General features: G+C 39.4%; 2 protein-coding genes and 1 long non-coding RNA gene across 16 annotated transcripts in view; 1 reads left to right on the forward strand and 2 right to left on the reverse strand.

The window, feature by feature from the left end:
* Positions 1-1,455, reverse strand: part of HECTD1 (HECT domain E3 ubiquitin protein ligase 1) — a 55,797-nt gene extending 54,342 nt beyond the window's left edge. For all 5 annotated transcript variants that reach the window (XM_042813394.1, XM_042813393.1, XM_042813391.1 and 2 more), the window contains exon 1: positions 1,347-1,455. The gene's annotated coding sequence lies outside the window, so the exon portion shown is untranslated. The remainder of the gene's footprint in view (positions 1-1,346) is intronic.
* LOC122157588 lies at positions 1,447-17,563 on the forward strand. 7 transcript variants are annotated; one of them, XR_006167965.1, is made up of 7 exons: positions 3,519-5,476; positions 5,846-5,869; positions 7,561-7,719; positions 8,143-11,635; positions 12,329-12,459; positions 14,489-14,769; positions 17,092-17,563. It is a non-coding gene; the product is annotated as an uncharacterized LOC122157588 (long non-coding RNA). The 7 variants fall into 7 exon arrangements; XR_006167966.1 differs by lacking the exons at positions 3,519-5,476; positions 7,561-7,719 and adding an exon at positions 1,447-1,483; XR_006167964.1 differs by lacking the exon at positions 3,519-5,476 and adding an exon at positions 1,457-1,483 and having other exon boundaries at positions 5,846-7,719.
* HEATR5A (HEAT repeat containing 5A) overlaps positions 17,432-19,121 on the reverse strand; it is a 59,368-nt gene continuing 57,678 nt past the window's right edge. For all 4 annotated transcript variants that reach the window (XM_042813399.1, XM_042813396.1, XM_042813398.1 and 1 more), the window contains exon 37: positions 17,432-19,089. In XM_042813399.1, the coding sequence (XP_042669333.1) occupies positions 18,788-19,089 (302 nt within the window). In that variant the 3' untranslated portion in view covers positions 17,432-18,787. The remainder of the gene's footprint in view (positions 19,090-19,121) is intronic.

The following is a 19,121-nucleotide window of genomic DNA, read 5'->3' on the forward strand; positions in this document are numbered from 1 at the left end:
CCAAAAAAAGTCCCTTAAAAATGCTAGGAAGTATTTCTGATCAGTAAACAAGTACGACCATAGTGTTTAATAAAAATTAGAACAAATTGATGATTATGAACCAACTTCAAACTAAATACAATAGAAGGATTTTTAGAATAGCTTATTAAGAAGAAAAAAGGAAAAAAAAAAAAAAGCAGGGTAAGTTCAGCAAACACATGGGAAAGCACAGAATACTGGTCAGGGCCCTCACACGTGTGGGAGAGGAGGGAGGAAGAGGCCAGACCCGGACAAAGTCTGCTGACTTGTTTACTTGCTGCTAATGAGTTAATAGTTAAAACATAACTCCACCAAGGGCAGACAAGAATATACAAAGCCAGATATTGGTGCTACACGGAGAAAAGGACAAGGAACCAGCAGTGCTGCTTCACAACAACTTAGAATCCCAAGATGAGACAAAAATAAAGCAGAATAAATAAGACTTTTTACCATAAAAACCATTTTAGCCATAAAGACATTACAGATAACTTAAGAACTGCTTGCTGCTACAAATATTTTGGTTTTGCTCCAATCTTGCTGGATTGCAAACTGTAAAAAGTAGTTCGTGTTACTAAATTCGTTTTCTATACTTAAAAAGTTGCCGACAATACTGAGCACTTTACAGACCGTATTTCTTGTTCTAGACTAAATAAAATAACAACCGAGATCGCGTTGTAGTTATAGCAGTCTCCTTAAGGCGATTAAATGATTAACCTCAAACGGGGGGCTGGGGGCGTTAGGGCACGGGAGAAGGGAGGGAAGAAAGGGTGAAGGCAGCAGAAACGAGACACATAGGAGAGGCAGCGAGAGCGGGCTAAGTCTAGAGCAGCACCTGCCGTCCGCACACTCGGCAGGGCCGGGGGCAGACGGCAGCGAAGAGCCGAGCAGCAAGCGGGGCAGCGCTGGGCTCCCGGGAAGGCGGCCCCAGCAAGGGGCCGGGCCGCGGCGTCCCTCACCCACACCAGGCGACGGCCCGGGCCCGCGCGCACCCCCAGCGGCCCCGGCCCAGAGCGAGGGGATTTTCGCGGCCTCCCGCTCAGCAGAGGCCCGCGCGCCGCCTCCTCGCGCCACCCCGCGCGGCCCGAGGGGCTCCAGGCGGCACCGCCCCGGGGTCTCCCGCAGGAAGCCTGGATGGGACCCGCCGCCTCTCGGCCGCGGCTTCGGCCTCGGCTCCCGCTCCCCCCGGCCCGCCGACACCGAACCGCCGGGCCGGGAGACGACGCTCGAGTTCTCGGCGAGCCGCAGGCCTCACGGGGTGAGCCGGCCCGGCGGTTCGCGAAAGACGCCGATAAAGGTTTCCCCGCGCCTCTCCCACCCCCGTCGCTCACCTCGGCTTTGCGGAGCCCCTTCACCAGAGCTGACCTCTCCTCAGCGCCGCGGGAAGGCGGAGGAAGAGGCGAAGCGGCGGCGGCGGCCCGAGCCCCGGAGCAGACGGCGGCCAGCGGCATCCATGGCGCTCCGCCCGGTACGGGATTGGTGGGAGGAGGGGGAGCCGCGCCGCGGCCGCGGGGAGGAGCCGGCGCCGGCCGTACTGCCGCTAGGGGCGCCGTGAGTGTGGCCCGCGCCTCCCGCCGCCCCTAAAGCGCTGAAGCGGGGGAGCGGCTGCAGGCCTGCACGGCCCCCGCCGCCTCGTACGGCCGCGTCAGCATCCCGCTCTTCCGCCGGCACGGCCGCCTCTGGGCTGCGCTGCGGCGCCTCTTCGAGGCCGGCGGCCTCTCGGAACGCAGGGTTGGAGCCCTGCGGCTTCCTTTTGGCTACTGGCGGGGCCGCTCTCCGCTGTGACGCCGTGCCCGGCCTCGGCTGAGCTCCACGCGCTTGGAGGAAGCCCCAGACTCGGCTTCCTACCGCGCCACGACCTTCTCGGCGGGGTGCGGCCTCGGTGCCTGGGCCTGGGCCTGGGCCTGGGCCTGGGCTTGGCCTCGGCCTCCCCATGGCCCAGCTGCCTTCGGCGGCGAGGAGCAGGCTGGGAGACCTGCCGTGCCCGTGCGGCCTGCCGCTCTGTCGGCCTGCGTAGGGATTTTCGTTTTACGCTTACGGAATGATTCAACTCGCGCCATTTTTTTTTTTTTTCTGTTTTTCTCCTCATATTAACTTACATTGCTCCTTGCAGCACATCCATTAGGAGTGGCAGGCATGACGGGTGTAAGTGTAGCAGTAACGGTCCTTAGGAGCACAAGTTGTGACTTGCCCTTATCTTGTAGTGAGTTTGAGGTATTACAGCTGTAGTGTTTGGATGCTGGCAGTTCTCAGAAAATTCCCTGTGCTGCTTGCTGTGCTAAGGTGTGCAGTTATTTTGCATATTGCCAGAAAATGAAGCAAGCTGCAGCATGCCTCAAATGAAGGACTAAAAGTACGAAGGAAATGTAAAATGATTTCCATCTCTATATGCTCACGTGTGTTTTTCTATGTTTTTCTAAGGAATTTAAGCCTATTAATATAAATACAGTAAATAAGATTATTGTATGTCATTCCTACCTACATCATAGATATTTCCTGTAATTAGACAAACTACACACTGAACAAAAAGGCAGTAACAAGCATGCTCTGTTAGAATTTGCCAAAAGCAGACATTTTTGTTGTTTGGTGTTGTAAAAACACCCCCAGAAAGTTTTATCTTTAATACTTTTTTTTTTTTTCCTCAGTATAGGAAACAATAGTTCCCTTGTTCCTGTTTCTGTTTCACTAGGACAATTCAGTATCTTCCTGTACTGTGCTTCTTAACTGCCACTTGTTCCAGTCCTGATGAGGTTTAGGAGTGTCTCCTTCATGTATGCTCGTCCTTCAGGGGTGAACGAGACTTAAAGGCTTAAAGTTAAGGACATGAGACGCTGGGACAACTGAGTCTGCAGTCTTTAAATTTAGAAGCTTGATCTTCTTTCACTTTCACTGGTACAGAAGTGGCAGCTGAATTAGGCCAAACTTGTGAGAACTGCATCTGTTACATGACCTTACTACTCCTGTCGCATGATAGTTTGCTTTTTACTGTGAAGAAGGCAGGTTTCAAGTAAAGCAATGTTATGAATTTCACCTGAAGACCAAAGTCAAATGGTATTTTTCAGTTGTAATTACTGAGAACTAAAATCAAACAGCTCTTGTTGTTGCAGGCTGCTTCCTGCTTTGTGGTAGGTACATGGTTATCCATGCAGAAGATGAGGTTATCAAATTAGAGACCAACCATGGAGCAAAGTCAAAAATAACAATACTGTGCATGCAGGAACAGAAATGATGTGTTTAAAATACTTTTTAATGGGAGTATGGTGCTCAAAAATACTGGCAATAGCTTTTAGTGCTGTACATCTTCATTCCTAAATGTCTAAAATACTTGCACAACCTGTTGCATTAATTTCCCCATGTGATATAAATATGTGTTTGTGTATATATATACATATAGATAATATATATATATATAATATATGTGTAAATAATATGTGTGTATATATACATATATAATATTAAAGAAGGTCCATTGCAGCTTTAGGTATGGATTAGGATTTTTTTTTTCATTGTGATTCATTTGTAATATATAAGAATTAATTAATGTTTTGTCTTTCATGTGAGAAGATTTCTCCTCCCTGAGAAGATTTCTCCTCCCTTTGTATTAAATCTGAAAAAGTAAAAAAACAAACAAACAAAAAACAACAAACTGCTCAGTACCTAATTTCAGCTGCATATATTATATACTTTTTATATGTATTCAAGTTCTGATTTACACTTTCAGTGCCATGTACTGTTTGGACATTCCAAATAATTTCAGCAGTTGTCAGAGGATCCTCCATTTGGATTTACTACGCAGAGCACTGCCTGTCAGCTGCTTTGTCAAACTTCCTCTCTGTACTGGACTAGAACTGCCACTTCAGAAATGACTGCTCTCTGTTATTTAATATGAGGAAAATCATATCAAATCAGACTACAGTTAGCTGGTAAGAAGGAAATAATAATTGCCTAAGTCATTTTTATGGAATTATTTGTTTTCATAGTAATTTTCTTACGAACAAAGTTCAAAAACCAAGATTTCTAGTTCGTTTGGTTAGTGCTAGGCCGAAGCATTTTGGGTGAGAAGGATTTTTATATAGTCAGACATGAAACAGAAATAAGGCCATATACTGAAGTGACAACTAATGGAGCTGATGTGTCATAACTTCTTTGGAGATTACTGTGAAATTTGTGTGAAACCTGCAAAAACAGCTGCTGTTCACCTACGTGTACAGTGCACGTATTACTCATTCTGTTAAAAAATAACCTCAGTTCTACCATGAGCTGACACACACATGTATGACCTTGCCCAAGCCCCTGAGTCACTGCATGTCTCTGTTTCCTTATTTATTTAAAGCAACAATAACAAAACAAAAAGAACCAACAACAAAAAAACATACCTAGATCATAATGCTGGCTGGCGTCAGAAATATCTTAACATGGAACTCTGAGTTGCTTAGACATGCTATCGTATTAAGTCTTAAATACTGTAAAAGAAAATCCCTCAGTGTTTGAGCAGACCACGTGTGTAAATGAGTGAGGATGCTTTTGTGAAATGGTAACAAGGACACAGGGAGTCAAGCTCTGTAGAGCATGACAGCGACCATCGGTTTTGCTGTAAGCTTACCTGAAAATCCTGAGCATTAAGACTTCTCTTAAAAAAGAAATTGTCAGTGCAGTTGCTAGCATAACATTATACTGTGGACCCACAAACTCCAAAGAAGGATGTTATGGAAGGGTAGCAAAGATCAGGGATTGGAGAATTTCCAATGCAGAAAGATTCTGATGTGTGTTATGAAGAACAGCCAATTTGAGACAGTAACTTTGTAAGAAGACATCTTGGGTATTCTCAGAATGTTTTGGTTCTGTTTGAAAAGAAGTTACATAACTAGAAAAATATCAGGATGGAGAAATATTTATTTTACTTGAAGCTAAAAAAATATTACTTCTTTTTCTTTCTTTAATTCAGCCTGGTGTTTTCTATAAAGAGTTACTGGTTGCAGAAGGAAATGTCTGTTGTAAATAATGTTGATGTCACAGCGTGATTGTAAAAGGATTGTAAACCTGGGTTGGGAATGATTAGTGTTTTGATACAGAAAATATAAAGCTCTTGCCAAAATCAAAGTGAAGTACACCTACAATTAAAACAAAACAAGACATCTCAGATTCCTGTGTATTTTTAATTTATATGGAAGGTAGAGCCTAGTGTAATTTCTGTTTTTGTTAGCCTTGCTGCCTAGCTTTGTGCTCATGCCAAGCTGACGTTTCCAAAAATATCACTCCTGTAGGGTAAATAGATCAATGTACCATAAACAGACCCTGCACACCTCCACAAATGTAATTGAGTCATTTATGCTAAAGGCCAGCCAAATAAAACAGGATATTTGCAGATTATTTATCCTTTTGCTTTAACAATTTTTCTCTGCCACTCACACAGCAGTGTAGTAGGAAACAGAGAAGGGTCCTACTACTCCTGAGACAAAATGTGAGTAATTCCATACTACACATTTTGTTTTCTTAATGACTGTTATACTTTTAAAAAGTTAATAAATGCTGGCTACACTTTTCAAAGCAAGGAGGCCGGAAATTACCAAGGACAGAAACTTGTTTGCTGTAACAAACAAGATTTAGTTTTATAGAATTTGGTTACTTAAACTAATTTACTTCGTAAGCGTATTATTAAGAATATTTTCTTCTAGAAAACTTAGGTGGTCTTTTGGGGGGAGAGAGGGTGTTTGTTTGTTTCTTTGTTTGTTTCCTTGTTTCTTTGTTTGTTTGTTTGTTTTTTAAGTAAAATGCAATTGGTGAAAGCTTTTTATTTTAATTTTCCTGTATTATCATTTTCCCTTCTTAGCTACTTCACTGCTGGACAAGTCAGGTGAGCACAAACATGGTGTCAGCGTCTTGACTTTCCAAAAGCAAGTACTGAATTTTGCAACCATGGCAATCACAGAACAATTGTATGCGAGCTGTAAAGCATGGTGTGTTTACTTTGTGCAGTCTTATGCAATCCACTGTAACAAGCACTGTGTGAGAGGTTGCCTGTTTGGTAGTCCAAATGCTGCAATTACACATGTCGATGTGGTGAGCATGTTACTAATGTTGACGTGGTAAATGTATGAGTGACATACTGGTGTTTATGAAAGCACACAGCTGAGTCATTGCTCTTTTTGTTAGACTCTTCCTCAGTTTCAACTTCCAGGGATGCTCTTATTGTCAGAATTAACATACAAAAGAACATAGATTTTGGAAAATTGCAGACACTCCAGTGTTACCCTTTCTTTCTTTTTGTAAAATGATTCAAAACCATATGAAGTATAGAGCTTTTTTCCCTAAGTTAACTCATCTTTGTGGATGTATTTCTTTATTAAGTATAAATTCACTGTTTTATTGTTTAAGGCTAGGCAGTGAGAAGTGGGTGAACTTCATACTGCTTAACTCCTTTTATCTTAGTTTATGTATATCACTTAGATACAAGAGAAAGTAACCCCTTGTCACAGCCTGCCGTCACTCATGTCCCTTGTACATCTGATTGCCAAAAGGAAAGGGAGGCAGAAATTAGACAGCAGTTCTGTATCTCAGGGTGTAACTGTACTCCATCTACATAACATATGCAATGCCAATAAATATAAATCCAAGATAAATGCAAGCAAAGATCAGCATCTCAGGTCATAGTATTTCTAAAAATTCTTAATGGCAAGTGCTAGGTTACTACATTCTGAATCAGAAAATTAGATTTGAGATTTGTTCCTTCTAGTTTTATTCCCTTGTTATGTGACTAAAGCATGCATGTAACCCTACCAAGCTTTGATGTGACTCCCAAAGTATGAATGAATGAACAAATAAACTTCAATGATCAGAAGATGCGCACTGAGAATGAAGGGTCTTGATCACCAAATGGTTATTTTGTATTTGTGGATTAAAAGCCCAAAGCTACGTGGAGTTTTGCTGGAAAGAGTGCAATTTTTGCAGACTTAAAACTTTTCTAATACCTTTTACTTTTCTTATAATTAAATTATGCCTCATTCACCACTGTAAAATGTTTTGACATGCAAAAAGAAGAAACAAGCTTGAATTCTTAAAACCTGAATTACTGGATTACTTACTAAACTGTAAGAGCTGCATTCTTGATTCAAACCAAGAAAAGATAACTCATTATTATGTTGGAACATGGCAAAGTTCAATACTAGAACTAGAAGTGCTATGGCACTTGGGACAGACAACATAAAAATTGTGTAATTTACTAAAAAGGAAAAATTGCTTTGCCTTAGAATCTTGTGGAAAAATTAGAAAGTACTGTAGTTTCATGATGGTTTATTCTTTTGGACATGTGATGTGTAGTCCTCAATTAAACCTCAGTTTGGTTGGTCTACTGGAAAGCTGCCAGTCCATACAGCTTAAATGTTTGTCAGAAGTGAAGAAATTACCTAATTTAGAATTGTAGTAGAAAGGTAAAAATAGGTCTCTGCAGGCCTTCAAGTCCTATTTCTGTACTTATGTTCCCAAGGAATGTATTACAGGTAGTAGTAGACTGTGTATCTCTTAACTCAGTTTTTTTAATAAATACAGGTCAAATTGTATCTGTTTTGGAATTTGGCCTTCACTGCAACCTTTGGACTTGTTCACAAGTGACAAATGTATTAAATAGAACTGACTAAAAATGGGAGCATGATTTTGCAAAGAGAGACAAAAGAATCTCAACTTAGGATGACCAGCACGTTGAAGGAGGTGATCCAGAGGGCTGGGGCACCCCTCTTGGCTGGGGGTCAGGTTGTTTGGGGTTTTGGGCAGCCTGGTCTAGTGGGAAGTGTCCCTGCTCATGAATGCAGATTCTATGTTATTCTATGAACTTCAACAGCATCCAGTTTTATTCTTCACTCACTGTGGTGCTTCATATGGACTTCCACGTCAGACACCATTTTGTCAGTCTCCCTCTCTGCTGGCATCTGTCACACAGCAACAAAGTGTAATGGAATACTGGCGGGAAGGTTCAACCTCTACTGCCATACCACCAACATCCACCTCTGACATCATGGGCCAACAGAATAAAATAGGAGGCACAACTTTTGGAGCAGCACTCGAGTAAGAAAAAGAATGAGAAATATAACCTTCCCTGAGATATTTAAAGTAATTTAATACCTTTCTGTTTAGATAACAATCTGAGAAGAAGCAGATTTTGAATGAGAAGCTTTACATCTCAGCTGTATTTATACCAGGCCTGTATTGGATTGAAGAGCATCTCTGGCATTAAGAAAAAGTGAACATGCTGCAATGAAGGCTCAGAAACATTACCCACACTCTCTGCCTTTCAAAATGTAATCCAGGCCAATTAAAGAAGATGGTTTTGATCTCGTAGAGAGTTTTGTGGCAGACCTGCGAGTTTGTAGGAAAAGTCATACACAAAACTATTGTCATGAGAAAACAGGTATCAATATAAGGTTATTTTCCTAAGAGCTTTCATGTATCTAAAACTAAGCATAATGAAGATGATAAGGGTTCCTACCTTTTAAGGCATGTAACACATGGTTATTGACCTATTTTTGAGAAGTTTCATCGCCGGGTTGCAACTCCTTAGGAATTCTAAGATCCACGTGGTGAGTGAGAGAGTAGCACAGGATAAATTATTCATACTCATTTTTCTTACTGTACTGTATCTTATACCATTTGGCAACCAGTTAACTTACACCAGTATGACAGGATTTTAATTAATAGGTCTCAAAGTTACTCCAACTACTGCACAGGATTTTGTACTTCAGTTCTTGTGTACTTAATATTAATACCTCCCAAAAGTGAAGCTAGATATAGAGTGCTTGTCATCTAATGCCCAGTCTAAGTTCTTGTGCCAAAGATTTTTCTCAGTGACCTGTTTTCATTGACTCTTAGTTACTTATGGTAAGACACCAGCACTGATTTACTAGGCAAGCATTTTGTACATGCTTTTACTATTTTTTCTATGTTACAGAGTTAGGGTGTTGTTGTTTTCCTATAAAATATTAGCTTGTTAGGGTTTTGCTGTTCATATAATTTTCTGTGTAAACACTTGTCACAGTGAACGTAGGTAACTTATTAAAATGATTAAGTACTGTGTGTCTGAGCCTGCAACAAAGCAATAATGTTTTCTATCCAGTTTCTTCATACAATGCCAGCCTTAAAAACAGCAGACCAAATTATTGTAAAGAAATACAGTTCTACTTGGTATCAATAAGGTTTGGGCCAACTTAATTATTAGAAATATTTGTCTGCCTAATTTTTGAAGTAGTTTCTCATGTATATAATTATAGCTCTTAACTAAAATGATTAGTCTATGTCCCAGTCACTGCTCAGCCCAGGGCTGCTGAATCTTGTGCTACCGATTCCCAGGTATTCACTAGTGGAGAATCTACATCATCGGTTGGAATTTTTATTATCAAAATGATAGAAAGGCCTCTACTGAAGTTTAAGCCTTCCTGCACATGTATGATAAAAGATGTATCCATACAGCGTTCTGTAAACAGAAAATTCATAGAAGGGGTTAAAAGCAGATCTAAGACTAACATAGTCCACTCTTATAAGCTGCTTAGTATTTTAACTCTGAAGTCCCAGAGTTTCCCACTTCCACATGTTAGTAATCTTCCAGCTATACTCAACAAAGTTTTCATTGTGCAAAGAAAGCCAAGAGGAATGAAGAAGTTGCATCTGCAGTGAAATAGAGGGTAGATATAAGCCAGCTTGCATCTCACGGCCCAGGGATGATTCACCAAGACACTGAGGACATACCCAGAGGGAAAGATTCTCTAACTGTGCTGGAAAGAAGGGGAGCACAGCTAGGAAGGAACTAGCCTTTCCAGTTTACACCAAGTCAGAGATTCTTTCCATATTGGGAAACTGAGATAACAAATCAAAGCCAGAATCCAGTCCAGTCTCACAGGCAGGGCTGGTGCCTCTACCAAGCAAGACTGCCCAGCCTGTAGCATTAATAGTAATTCTATGGGAAAGCAATAAGCAATGTTTTCAAAAAGCTGATTATGTGCTACAGAAGTGATATGCAAATATACTTGCCGGTTATCTCACACAGGTGGTCTCAGGAAGCAGTCTCAAGACATATTTAGAGGTAAATCGTGTTCTTCATCACAGTATTGTACACTACCAATATATGAAATTCAAGATGAAATCAGTAGATGTTTTTACATGTAACTGGGTGCAGAAATTAGCCCTTAAGTGTGCTTGAAAGTCAGAGATTTCTCTTGGTGTCAGGTAAGATGAGACTTCTGTATTCAGCATTAGGCAATTCATGTATACTTCAGCAAGAACTATGCTATAGCAACAGCATATCATGTTTTAAATAAGAAAGATGATGACAGACTTCAAGATTGAAGCCCTATCTGCTTTTCCTCTCTATCTTGATTAACAGCAATAGTAAGAAAAAGGATCCTGATACTTCCATGTCTCCTAAAAAGGTTAAAAGATGCAAGCATCAAAACATTCATAACTATAAAGTGATACACAACTTTTCTATAAATGGAATGTCTGACTCTTTGCTGTCTTTTAGTAGTAATCTATATCCATTTTGGGGTTATTCGTAGGAGAACAGTCCCTATGACCTCGATCTGTTTCTATAAAGGGTCACAAAGCTGTCACTTTGCTGCTATGTTAGACCTTTTCAGCTAGGGGTGCTAGTTGGGAAATGGACAATGGCACAGCAATATTCAGTCTTCACAGAAAGCTTTTCCCTATATATCCATGCTTTGTTTTCTACTTCTCCTCTCATCCAAAGGAGAGGCTTGCACGCTTATTTGTGCTTTTGAAAATCAGTTTCTCTCTCAGGCCCCTCGTTGTACAGACTAACAGTTTAAATTTCTTCAGAAGAGGGGAGTAGGAACAAGTCACAGTTAAAGACTAGAGATATTTACCCTCTCTTACCTGCCCTCAAGAAACTGAGGTGCTGCCAGCAATTAGAGATAGTTGTCAGTTCCCCTGAGATTACAATAAGCAGGAACCAGTAAGTGCACTCTGTTCTCATCTACCTGCCCTAGAAAAGCTCATTTGCCACTGAACAATAGCAAGCACTTCACAGTTCTCTGAATTTTTTCTGATCTCTGAAAATCATCCAAAATGCAAAGAGTAACTGCTGTTTGAGGTTAAAATCCTTATCTAGGAACAGTGACAAAATTTTGCAACTCATGTAACTCCTCCTAAGTAGTTTCAAAATCTTTTAGTGAAAACATATAGTATGTGTGTTTGGATGTTGTAACCAATACTCAGAAGACAATGAGAACAAGACTGAGTGTCTCCTATTGCAGTTGGTAAGTTACATAATTTTCAAACTTCTCTTCCTGCTTTGTATACTGTTTAATCATTTTCATATTTCTGTGGAAGTAGCACAGCTTTCTGATGAAGCTTCTGTCTGTATTCTGGCTGTTTTTGTAGCTTGCTTAGAAACCATAGAGAATATGATCAATTTACAGCTGCTTATATATGTTGTCAACAGATATAGATTCTTAGTGTTGCATGTATGTAAGTTTCCATTACTTCTTATAATAATGTCATTAAGTTGCCTCATCCTGCACTGCACAGTACAAAGTATTTTGCTTTGATTTACAGGGCTGATTGACAGTCTTTTTATTTCCTGATGAATAATGGACACGGCAAAACAGAACAAGCACAGGTAACATACAATAAAATTATGGAAACTTTACAAATCTGTGTAGTTTCATATGTAAAGTATGTATAGGATTCTAGTCAGCTATGAAGCTGTTAAATAGTAGACTCATAAACACTGGGATTATGGGATTTTAATGTGGCTCATCACATCCTAGGTGAGTCAATCAGAAATGTGATTCATTTAAAACAAAAAAAAAATCAGGTGAAATTAAATAATCATTTTAATATGACACCACAAAAAGCTTTGTGGCATCTTAAATCTATAGGGTAAACTAGCCCTACAGGAACACTCACCTGTTTTGGTACAGTGGGAAGCAAGAACATGTTGGACTGATTGTCAGATTCCAAGTACTTGCCTGCTTGACAGTCCTTCCTGAGAATTTAAGTTGTGTCCTTTTGTGAGAATGAGTAGGAGAGTTTCTGACTTGCTGTTACATCAGCAGGTGGGTGGCATGAATCTCACACAGGCCATTTTGAAGCAATGGCTTTACCAAGTAACTGATTTAATTACTGTTTTCTTTCTCTTACTGCAGATGCCTTAGTAGCGTCTGTTGTTCTTTTGTTCTGCTTTGCCCTTCCTTCCTCTCTGCCTGTTCTTTACCTTCAACATTCATTTGATTTGAAAAAGAATCCCTCAAGAATATTGTTGTTTCCTCTGCAACCTTTGTAATGGTGTCTTTGCTGCTGCTTTTCCCAGTGGCCTGCCTCTGGCCTCCCACCTTCATGGGAGACTGTCTTGTTTCACTTGTCTGGGGCACGTTGCCCTCCAGCACTTCTCCTGAGCAGAAGTCACTGACTGAGTCACAGCTGGGTGTTGTCTGGCTGAAGGTAAGAAACATAACCAGTAATGATCTCTAGCAGTAAGTTCTATGTACTTCTGAGATATTAGTCTGAATAGAGACTGGATTTTAAATGTCAGTTTGTGCTTCAGTTTGTACTTGGCAAACAAAGTAAGTTCCTGTTCCCTATTCACCTTCTCCCTCACAGAAGCTTTGCAGTAACAGTCCCATCTTCCATATCTGCTTCGGTAGTCTCTCTGCTCTATAGTTAGTAAGTCCAACAGCCTCTCCACTTCTCTCTTGATCAGAAAAGCTTCAGGAGTGTTTCTGAATCACCACTTCTTATCCTGAGTCATTTAAGTTCATGGTTCTGAATGTTGTTGCAAATACACAAAACTGAGCAGGACTCCGAGCAAATAAATAAATACACATGGAACGACAGGGCTCCAACAAACACTGCTCTGGAAGACATAAGGGACAGAGAGACATGTTTGCATTCTAGTGAAAACTGCTTTGAAGGCAAGCTCAGGTCTATACATCTATGGAGCTTGTCTCACAAAGTCTAGTTGCATTTGACTACCAAGTCTTGGCATGGATGCAGGCTGCTGGCATTTACTGAGCACCATTCATGCATCTTGTGTTCATGAGCTGTGGGAGCTGTGTGTTTCAGTGTGATCCCTGACCAGGCAACTGTTGTGAACAGGTACTTAAAGAAACCTTCTGGAAAGGCTGGTTTCAATTGCCAACTTGGAAAAAAGAGTTTTCAGTCATACCTTCTCCAAGTTCAGCTGCCTTCAGCTGTAGAAAACTGCTTTGGTATCTCCTACCAATGCCTACCAATGCCTACTGATCATCTTTCTTCTTTGCACCTACAAAGGATATGTGCATGGCCTTTCTGCCATCTCTCCGAACTGATGTGGAAGAGTCAGGATAGAAGCCTGTGACGTTCTGAGGTCGATGTCTATCTATTCTTACTGTATTTTTTAGAGGGGACCTACAACAAAATGCCACTTGCGGCTAAAGATCACACAATTTTATTTGTATCTGTCTCCAACCAGCTTGAAAATTCTTGTTATTCCCAGGTTTGTTGGCCTCGCAGTGGAACAAGAAAGAATATGGCATAAAAAAAGTCAGCATAGCTTCCCACCACCCACAAGTGACAGTAGTATTGTTTAGACAGTTACGCCTCAGGCAGAACTGGTCACAGTACAAATGAAATCAAAATAGAGTTTCAGCAATTTGACTGTTTAAGAATGATGGCTACAGTGGTAAACAAAAACTGGGCAAGCACATCTGTTTTTGCAAGTAAATAGTGAGATGTAGCTAGATTGTGTTTTGTCTCAGATTCAGTCTCTTTTTTTTCTTATCTTCTTTTTCTCTTATCTCTGTTCCTCTCCCAGTGCCATCCTTGATCGCTTACTTAACATATTTGATGAACTATCATAAAGGAAAAACTGAGATTTCCTGCAGACATTTTTTTAAAATTTCTCTAACTATATTTCAAGTAAATTCAGTGACAGAAGTTTGACCCCATTATGACTGTACCTTTTACCTGTAAAACACGCATACAACTTTGACAATTATTTTTCTATATTGTTTACCATGAACCTTGCATAAAAGGAGATGAGGTTAAGAGCATTTGCCTTTGTAATAATAAGTTGTCTTTTCAAATGTACAAAACTTCTATTTCAGGCATTAATCAAAATGGTTTCCAGAACCCCTAAGGCCCTAATGCCTGTACTACCACAGGAAACATCTTATATAAAATTTTCTATTTTTCTTTTTTCCAGAAAAAAAAGATGCTGAGGAGCAAGGCACACGGCAATAAATAAATAAAAAGCTTACAAAAATACCATAAACTAAATCTTCTCCAGAGAACATTCCAAAATAAATAGTTCCCAAATGTAGCAACTAGGCATCTTAGCAATTCCACAATGCATTTCATTGGCAGTGAGATAGTTCACATTAATTTTAATGTATAAATTTTAACATTGGCTTAAAAAAATCCAATTTTAGGCTAGACAATTGCGATTCATAAAATGTGGCAACTTATAATAGGGTTTTTTTTAATGTTTCAGCTTCCTACCACCAAGTTTCAGAAAAAACTTGTGACCTGCAAACTTGACCTATATAAACAGAAGGTTTTTCTGTGCAGTAAGTGAACAGTTTGGCACAAATAGTAACATGCCTATGGAGAACTGCTCTACTAAGTCTGGAACTCATCATCATGATTTGTTTCCTTCTGCGAGTGCTGCCATTCACTAAGCAGCTAGAACACAGGCGCAGAGGATAGAGATTAAATGCCACTGTCTGCCTTCTGGAGTCTGATTCTGCAGTTCAAATTATATTCAGCTACAGAGTAAGTGAATTTTGGTTAATCTACCATAGATCTCTTACAGAGATTTTGGAAGCCTGCTTTTGTTTTGCCTTGTTTCTCAGAAAAACTCTTCAGCACTACTTTTGGTGTATTTTGATATTGCTTCCCCTTGTGCAACAAACCATTTATTCTCCAGAAAATCCAGAGAATAAAAAAATAACAAATAAAAATCTATGACTGTACACCAAAACAAAGAGAACCACCACAAAACCTTAGTGGCATAGCACTGGCACTTAAGCTTTCCTTGTAGAGATGACACATTTATTCTATTCTACATAAATCAACTATCAGTATTATTCATTTAAAAATATCTAAGGGACAGATGAAGCATTTAGTAGTTCATCAGACATGCTTTTTATGTCTTTGAAAGTATAGACTGCTGTCATTAATAGCTGGAGCAGCATATGTGCAAAGGAGCTGTTCATGTTAAACGCTTAGTTAACTGGAGCCCTGTGCGACATTGCTCAGAATGTTGCTAAGCTGAGAGACGTATGGATATCTTCTTAGTACATCTTTGAACACTCAGCTGCAAGGAAATACAGATAAGCTTTATTTTATTGGCTACATTTAAGGATCAGAGGTTGCAACTCAACAGCTATTTCATTATTACTCTATATTGAGAGAAAATTTATCTGGCAAAGTCTGATCAGGCCACATGGCTACCTATGCAGAAAGCAGTGTCTAGCAATGCACACAGGGTCACAGCCTTTGAGAGGAGATGAGCAACACCACATTCAGTGCAACATTTCTGGGTTCTTTGACACCACAATGCAGAGAAGAATAAGCTACCTTGCTGTATGTTCTTTTATTTAAAGACTGAACAAAGGGCATTCATATTCTAAGGATTTTCCCCCTTTACTGCGTTGTCTTACTTGGAATTGCATTGGCCAAGTTTTCCAGTGGGAAAAAAAAAAAAAAACAACCACAAGTTTATTAGTAGTTTGAAAGGGGTACAGATTGATTTAAATCACTACTGGTTAAGAAACAGTATGCAATTGCAGAAGAAAGCCTCATGATCCACTAATAAAATGGAATTGCATGAAGCCAAAGCCAAAAAGGACTGCACCTAGCAGAGAGATTAGGGATGAAGCTTTAGAGGACGCTGTATCAAATGAACATGCGTGCAGGCCACAACTTTTGCTGCACAGAATAATTACTGGATGGAAGTTTACTGATGCCTATAGAAAGATGGCAAAAAAAAAAAAAAAAAAGCCAACGAATGATCAGCAAGGAGGCATGAGGCACAGGAAGCTGAAATAGTAAAAGTGAGACTTGTTCATGGTTAAGCATATGGTTGGCTCTTTATTTATATTTGTCTCTTTAAACATAAGAACATAAGAAGTTCAGAGCTAAGCAATGCTTAGGAGAGAAAAGTAGAATTAAAACCAAAACTACTTTGTGGTCTTTCTTGCCTTTTCAGGGGAAAAAAAAAAAAAAAAAAAAAGATAGGTACTGATTAAATTGACAAGACTGCATCAAAGATATCTGATATCCAACTGAAACAATGTTCTAACATTTATTAATAAAATCTTAAGTAAAATTATTCGTGTGAGCATTCAACTTGTTATTTTAAGTGCACATAATAAAGCACAGCTCAGGGCAGAGGTATTTTAACTATTTATGTGGACAAATTATCTGCATGGATTAAACCCATGCATATAATCCTACTTTGCAGATTATGGAAAAGCACTGATAACATTAACAATTGGCAGCAGTTCTCTTCAGTGAATCTTGCTTTTGTTTCTGCATTCACAGTATGTAGATATGTTCAAAATGGAGCTTTGCCATATGTCATTACATGACTTGACCAAGAAACACACAATTATGGCTCTCGGCAGTCTGACTAAAAAATATCAGCTCCTGCACTGAGATTCCCTAAGACATCCAAGACAAAGCTCTTCTAGCCTTTATAGGTGTAGCTTGGTGCTCTTGCAACTTGAGCAAACTTCTTAAAAGCAAATTAAGATTTTATCAGATTTTATTAATGATATTTCAAAAAAAATTAGTATAAGTATTAGTATAAGTAAAAGGTGACTGCTGTTATTACATGACACAACTCAAAAAAGTAACCACATACAGCTATTGTAGCAGGTACCATTCTCAGCAATACACTTTGCCACTTCCACAGTCAGCACAACACTTGAGCTGTTTAAGTCTCAAGTCTGTGATTTTTCCGTAAGTGGCCAGGAGAAAAACACACAAACAGAAAAACCTCTGTACCAAGTCAGTGGTAAAGGGAAAGAAGTGACTGATGAGATCAAGATCAGTAACTGACAAACTTTACATACTTCTCTTTCAACACAGCCAGTGCTCACTACAGATTTGACTGCAATGAAGATGTGGAACAAAACATCTGGTTCTCCAGGGAAAATGGAAGGCATCTCAGCCATCTTCTCATAGATCACCTATACCAGCATTTGGCACAGAACAGGTATGTACATATATAATGCATATCTCCCTGATCCCCTTTACTTACCATTGTGTTGAGCAGAACAGAGGAAGGCCTGCCATGTGGTCACAAACTTCGGTGCATCTGGCCATGACCTGCCTTTCTAGTTTCCATGCAGCAGCATACAAACATTTCTTTCTGTTACGGAAGTCCTTGGAGTTCCTCTGCTATTGAGTAAAATGACTAAGACAAATCTTAAATGAAGAAAATTAGCTTTATTTATGTAAATTAGAAAAATGAATTGTTAGAGCTTTGGTCAAATGGTCAATTCTGTACAATTTACAATTATATTTATATACAAGACTTAATAAAATACAGTACATCACACTTTTCCTGAGTCACAGTGTGTTTCTCAGTTCCCTCTCCTTTTTATTTTATTTTTTTCAAAAGTAATTAGAATCAAGAGGGAAATACTATCCTCAGTTTAATAGTGTTTGGTTTAGACAATACTGGTATTAAGAAAAAAATCATTACTATATGTAGAAAATATTTTATAGCCATTGCAATTTTTAATAGTTATTTCTCTATATTAAAATATGTTCCTTAATAAAAATGTTAATTAAATACTTCTTATTACGAGTTTGTTGTACTTCATTTGACACAAGACAAGCTGACTTCAGGTACATCCAGCTCTCATTGCAGGGATGCATAGATTTATGTGATGTGTGTATATGTTTGATCATTTAAAGATCAGGAAACACACATCCAGGTAGAATAGATGTCTGAATTGAGGCACAGTATATTAAAGTTGCTGTCCCATCACGGACAAGATATTAGAGCTTCAATTGCCTGGCTAATGCAGTACAGAATTAACACAAGTATACATCCTGAAAAGTGAGACTATGCCAAGCAGCAAGGCACCAAGCCTGCAAATGCTAACAGATGCACAACAGCCCCACAGTGTAAAGCACTACTGAGTCCTCAGTGAAGAAGCACTGTAAAGCTGTATTTAACAGCATTTGTTAAGCATTGGCCAGCTCAAGAAGTTATTCAGATTACAGCTATTAATATTACCTTTACTGATCTTTATTTTTTTTTTTTGAGATCAACAATAATTTATTGTAAGGCTTAAAAGGATATTTAATCTGCTTACTCAATAATTCAGTGTGTTAAATTAGTAATTAAGATACATTACCACCTGCAAGTAAATTTATATCCCAGTTGCATCCAAAAAATGATTTAGGTAATTTATTTTTGAGAAGCATCAGTTTAAAACAAAATTAAATTTTACTTTTTGGCTAATTGTGGGCCGCTCCTAAATATATCTATCGTAAAGTTCACTAAAGACTTTTAATATAGGCATGTACTTTTCTGGTACTTTAATCCAGAAACACAGATTAGATTATTTCTGATAGTCCTATTCATATTGTTTATCGACTATTGCCTGCTAAACTAACAGGCAGTCACCTAGAGTTCTGTTTTCTCTTAAAAGATTTCTATAATTTTTCAGCGCAAACTGAAAAATATATGAGAACAACTCACAAAAATCCTTTGTTTAGAAATTAAAGGGAGTATTTTTTGCTGCTGATATCAAAGTGCAAATGGGAGACTTCAAAGAAAGTTGGTCTTCAGCTGAATGCTCGAACTTTTCCCAGGATTCTTTGCAAGTTTAGCAGTCTTCACTTTGATGCTTTCTTGATTGCCTTTTACAGCTGACTCGAGCCTGGCTTTCATGGTCGGAGAGCAAGCCATTAATTTTTTAAAAACTGATGAGTACTGTGGACCAATTTGCATCAGATTTTGCAAAGCAAACTCATGCAGATTTTTTGCTGTGTTTGTAGCAGAACCCAGGGCATTTTCATCCAAAAGAAAGGAAATAAGGATGGGAAGAAGGCAGGTCACCAGATGAGCACCTGTAAGCATTGAAAACAGGACTTAAAACATA

The sequence above is a fragment of the Centrocercus urophasianus genome, unplaced genomic scaffold, assembly GCF_019232065.1.
Source record: "Centrocercus urophasianus isolate 14NV4802_14NV808 unplaced genomic scaffold, USGS_Curo_1.0 seq_14, whole genome shotgun sequence".
Taxonomy (NCBI): Eukaryota; Metazoa; Chordata; class Aves; order Galliformes; family Phasianidae; genus Centrocercus; species Centrocercus urophasianus.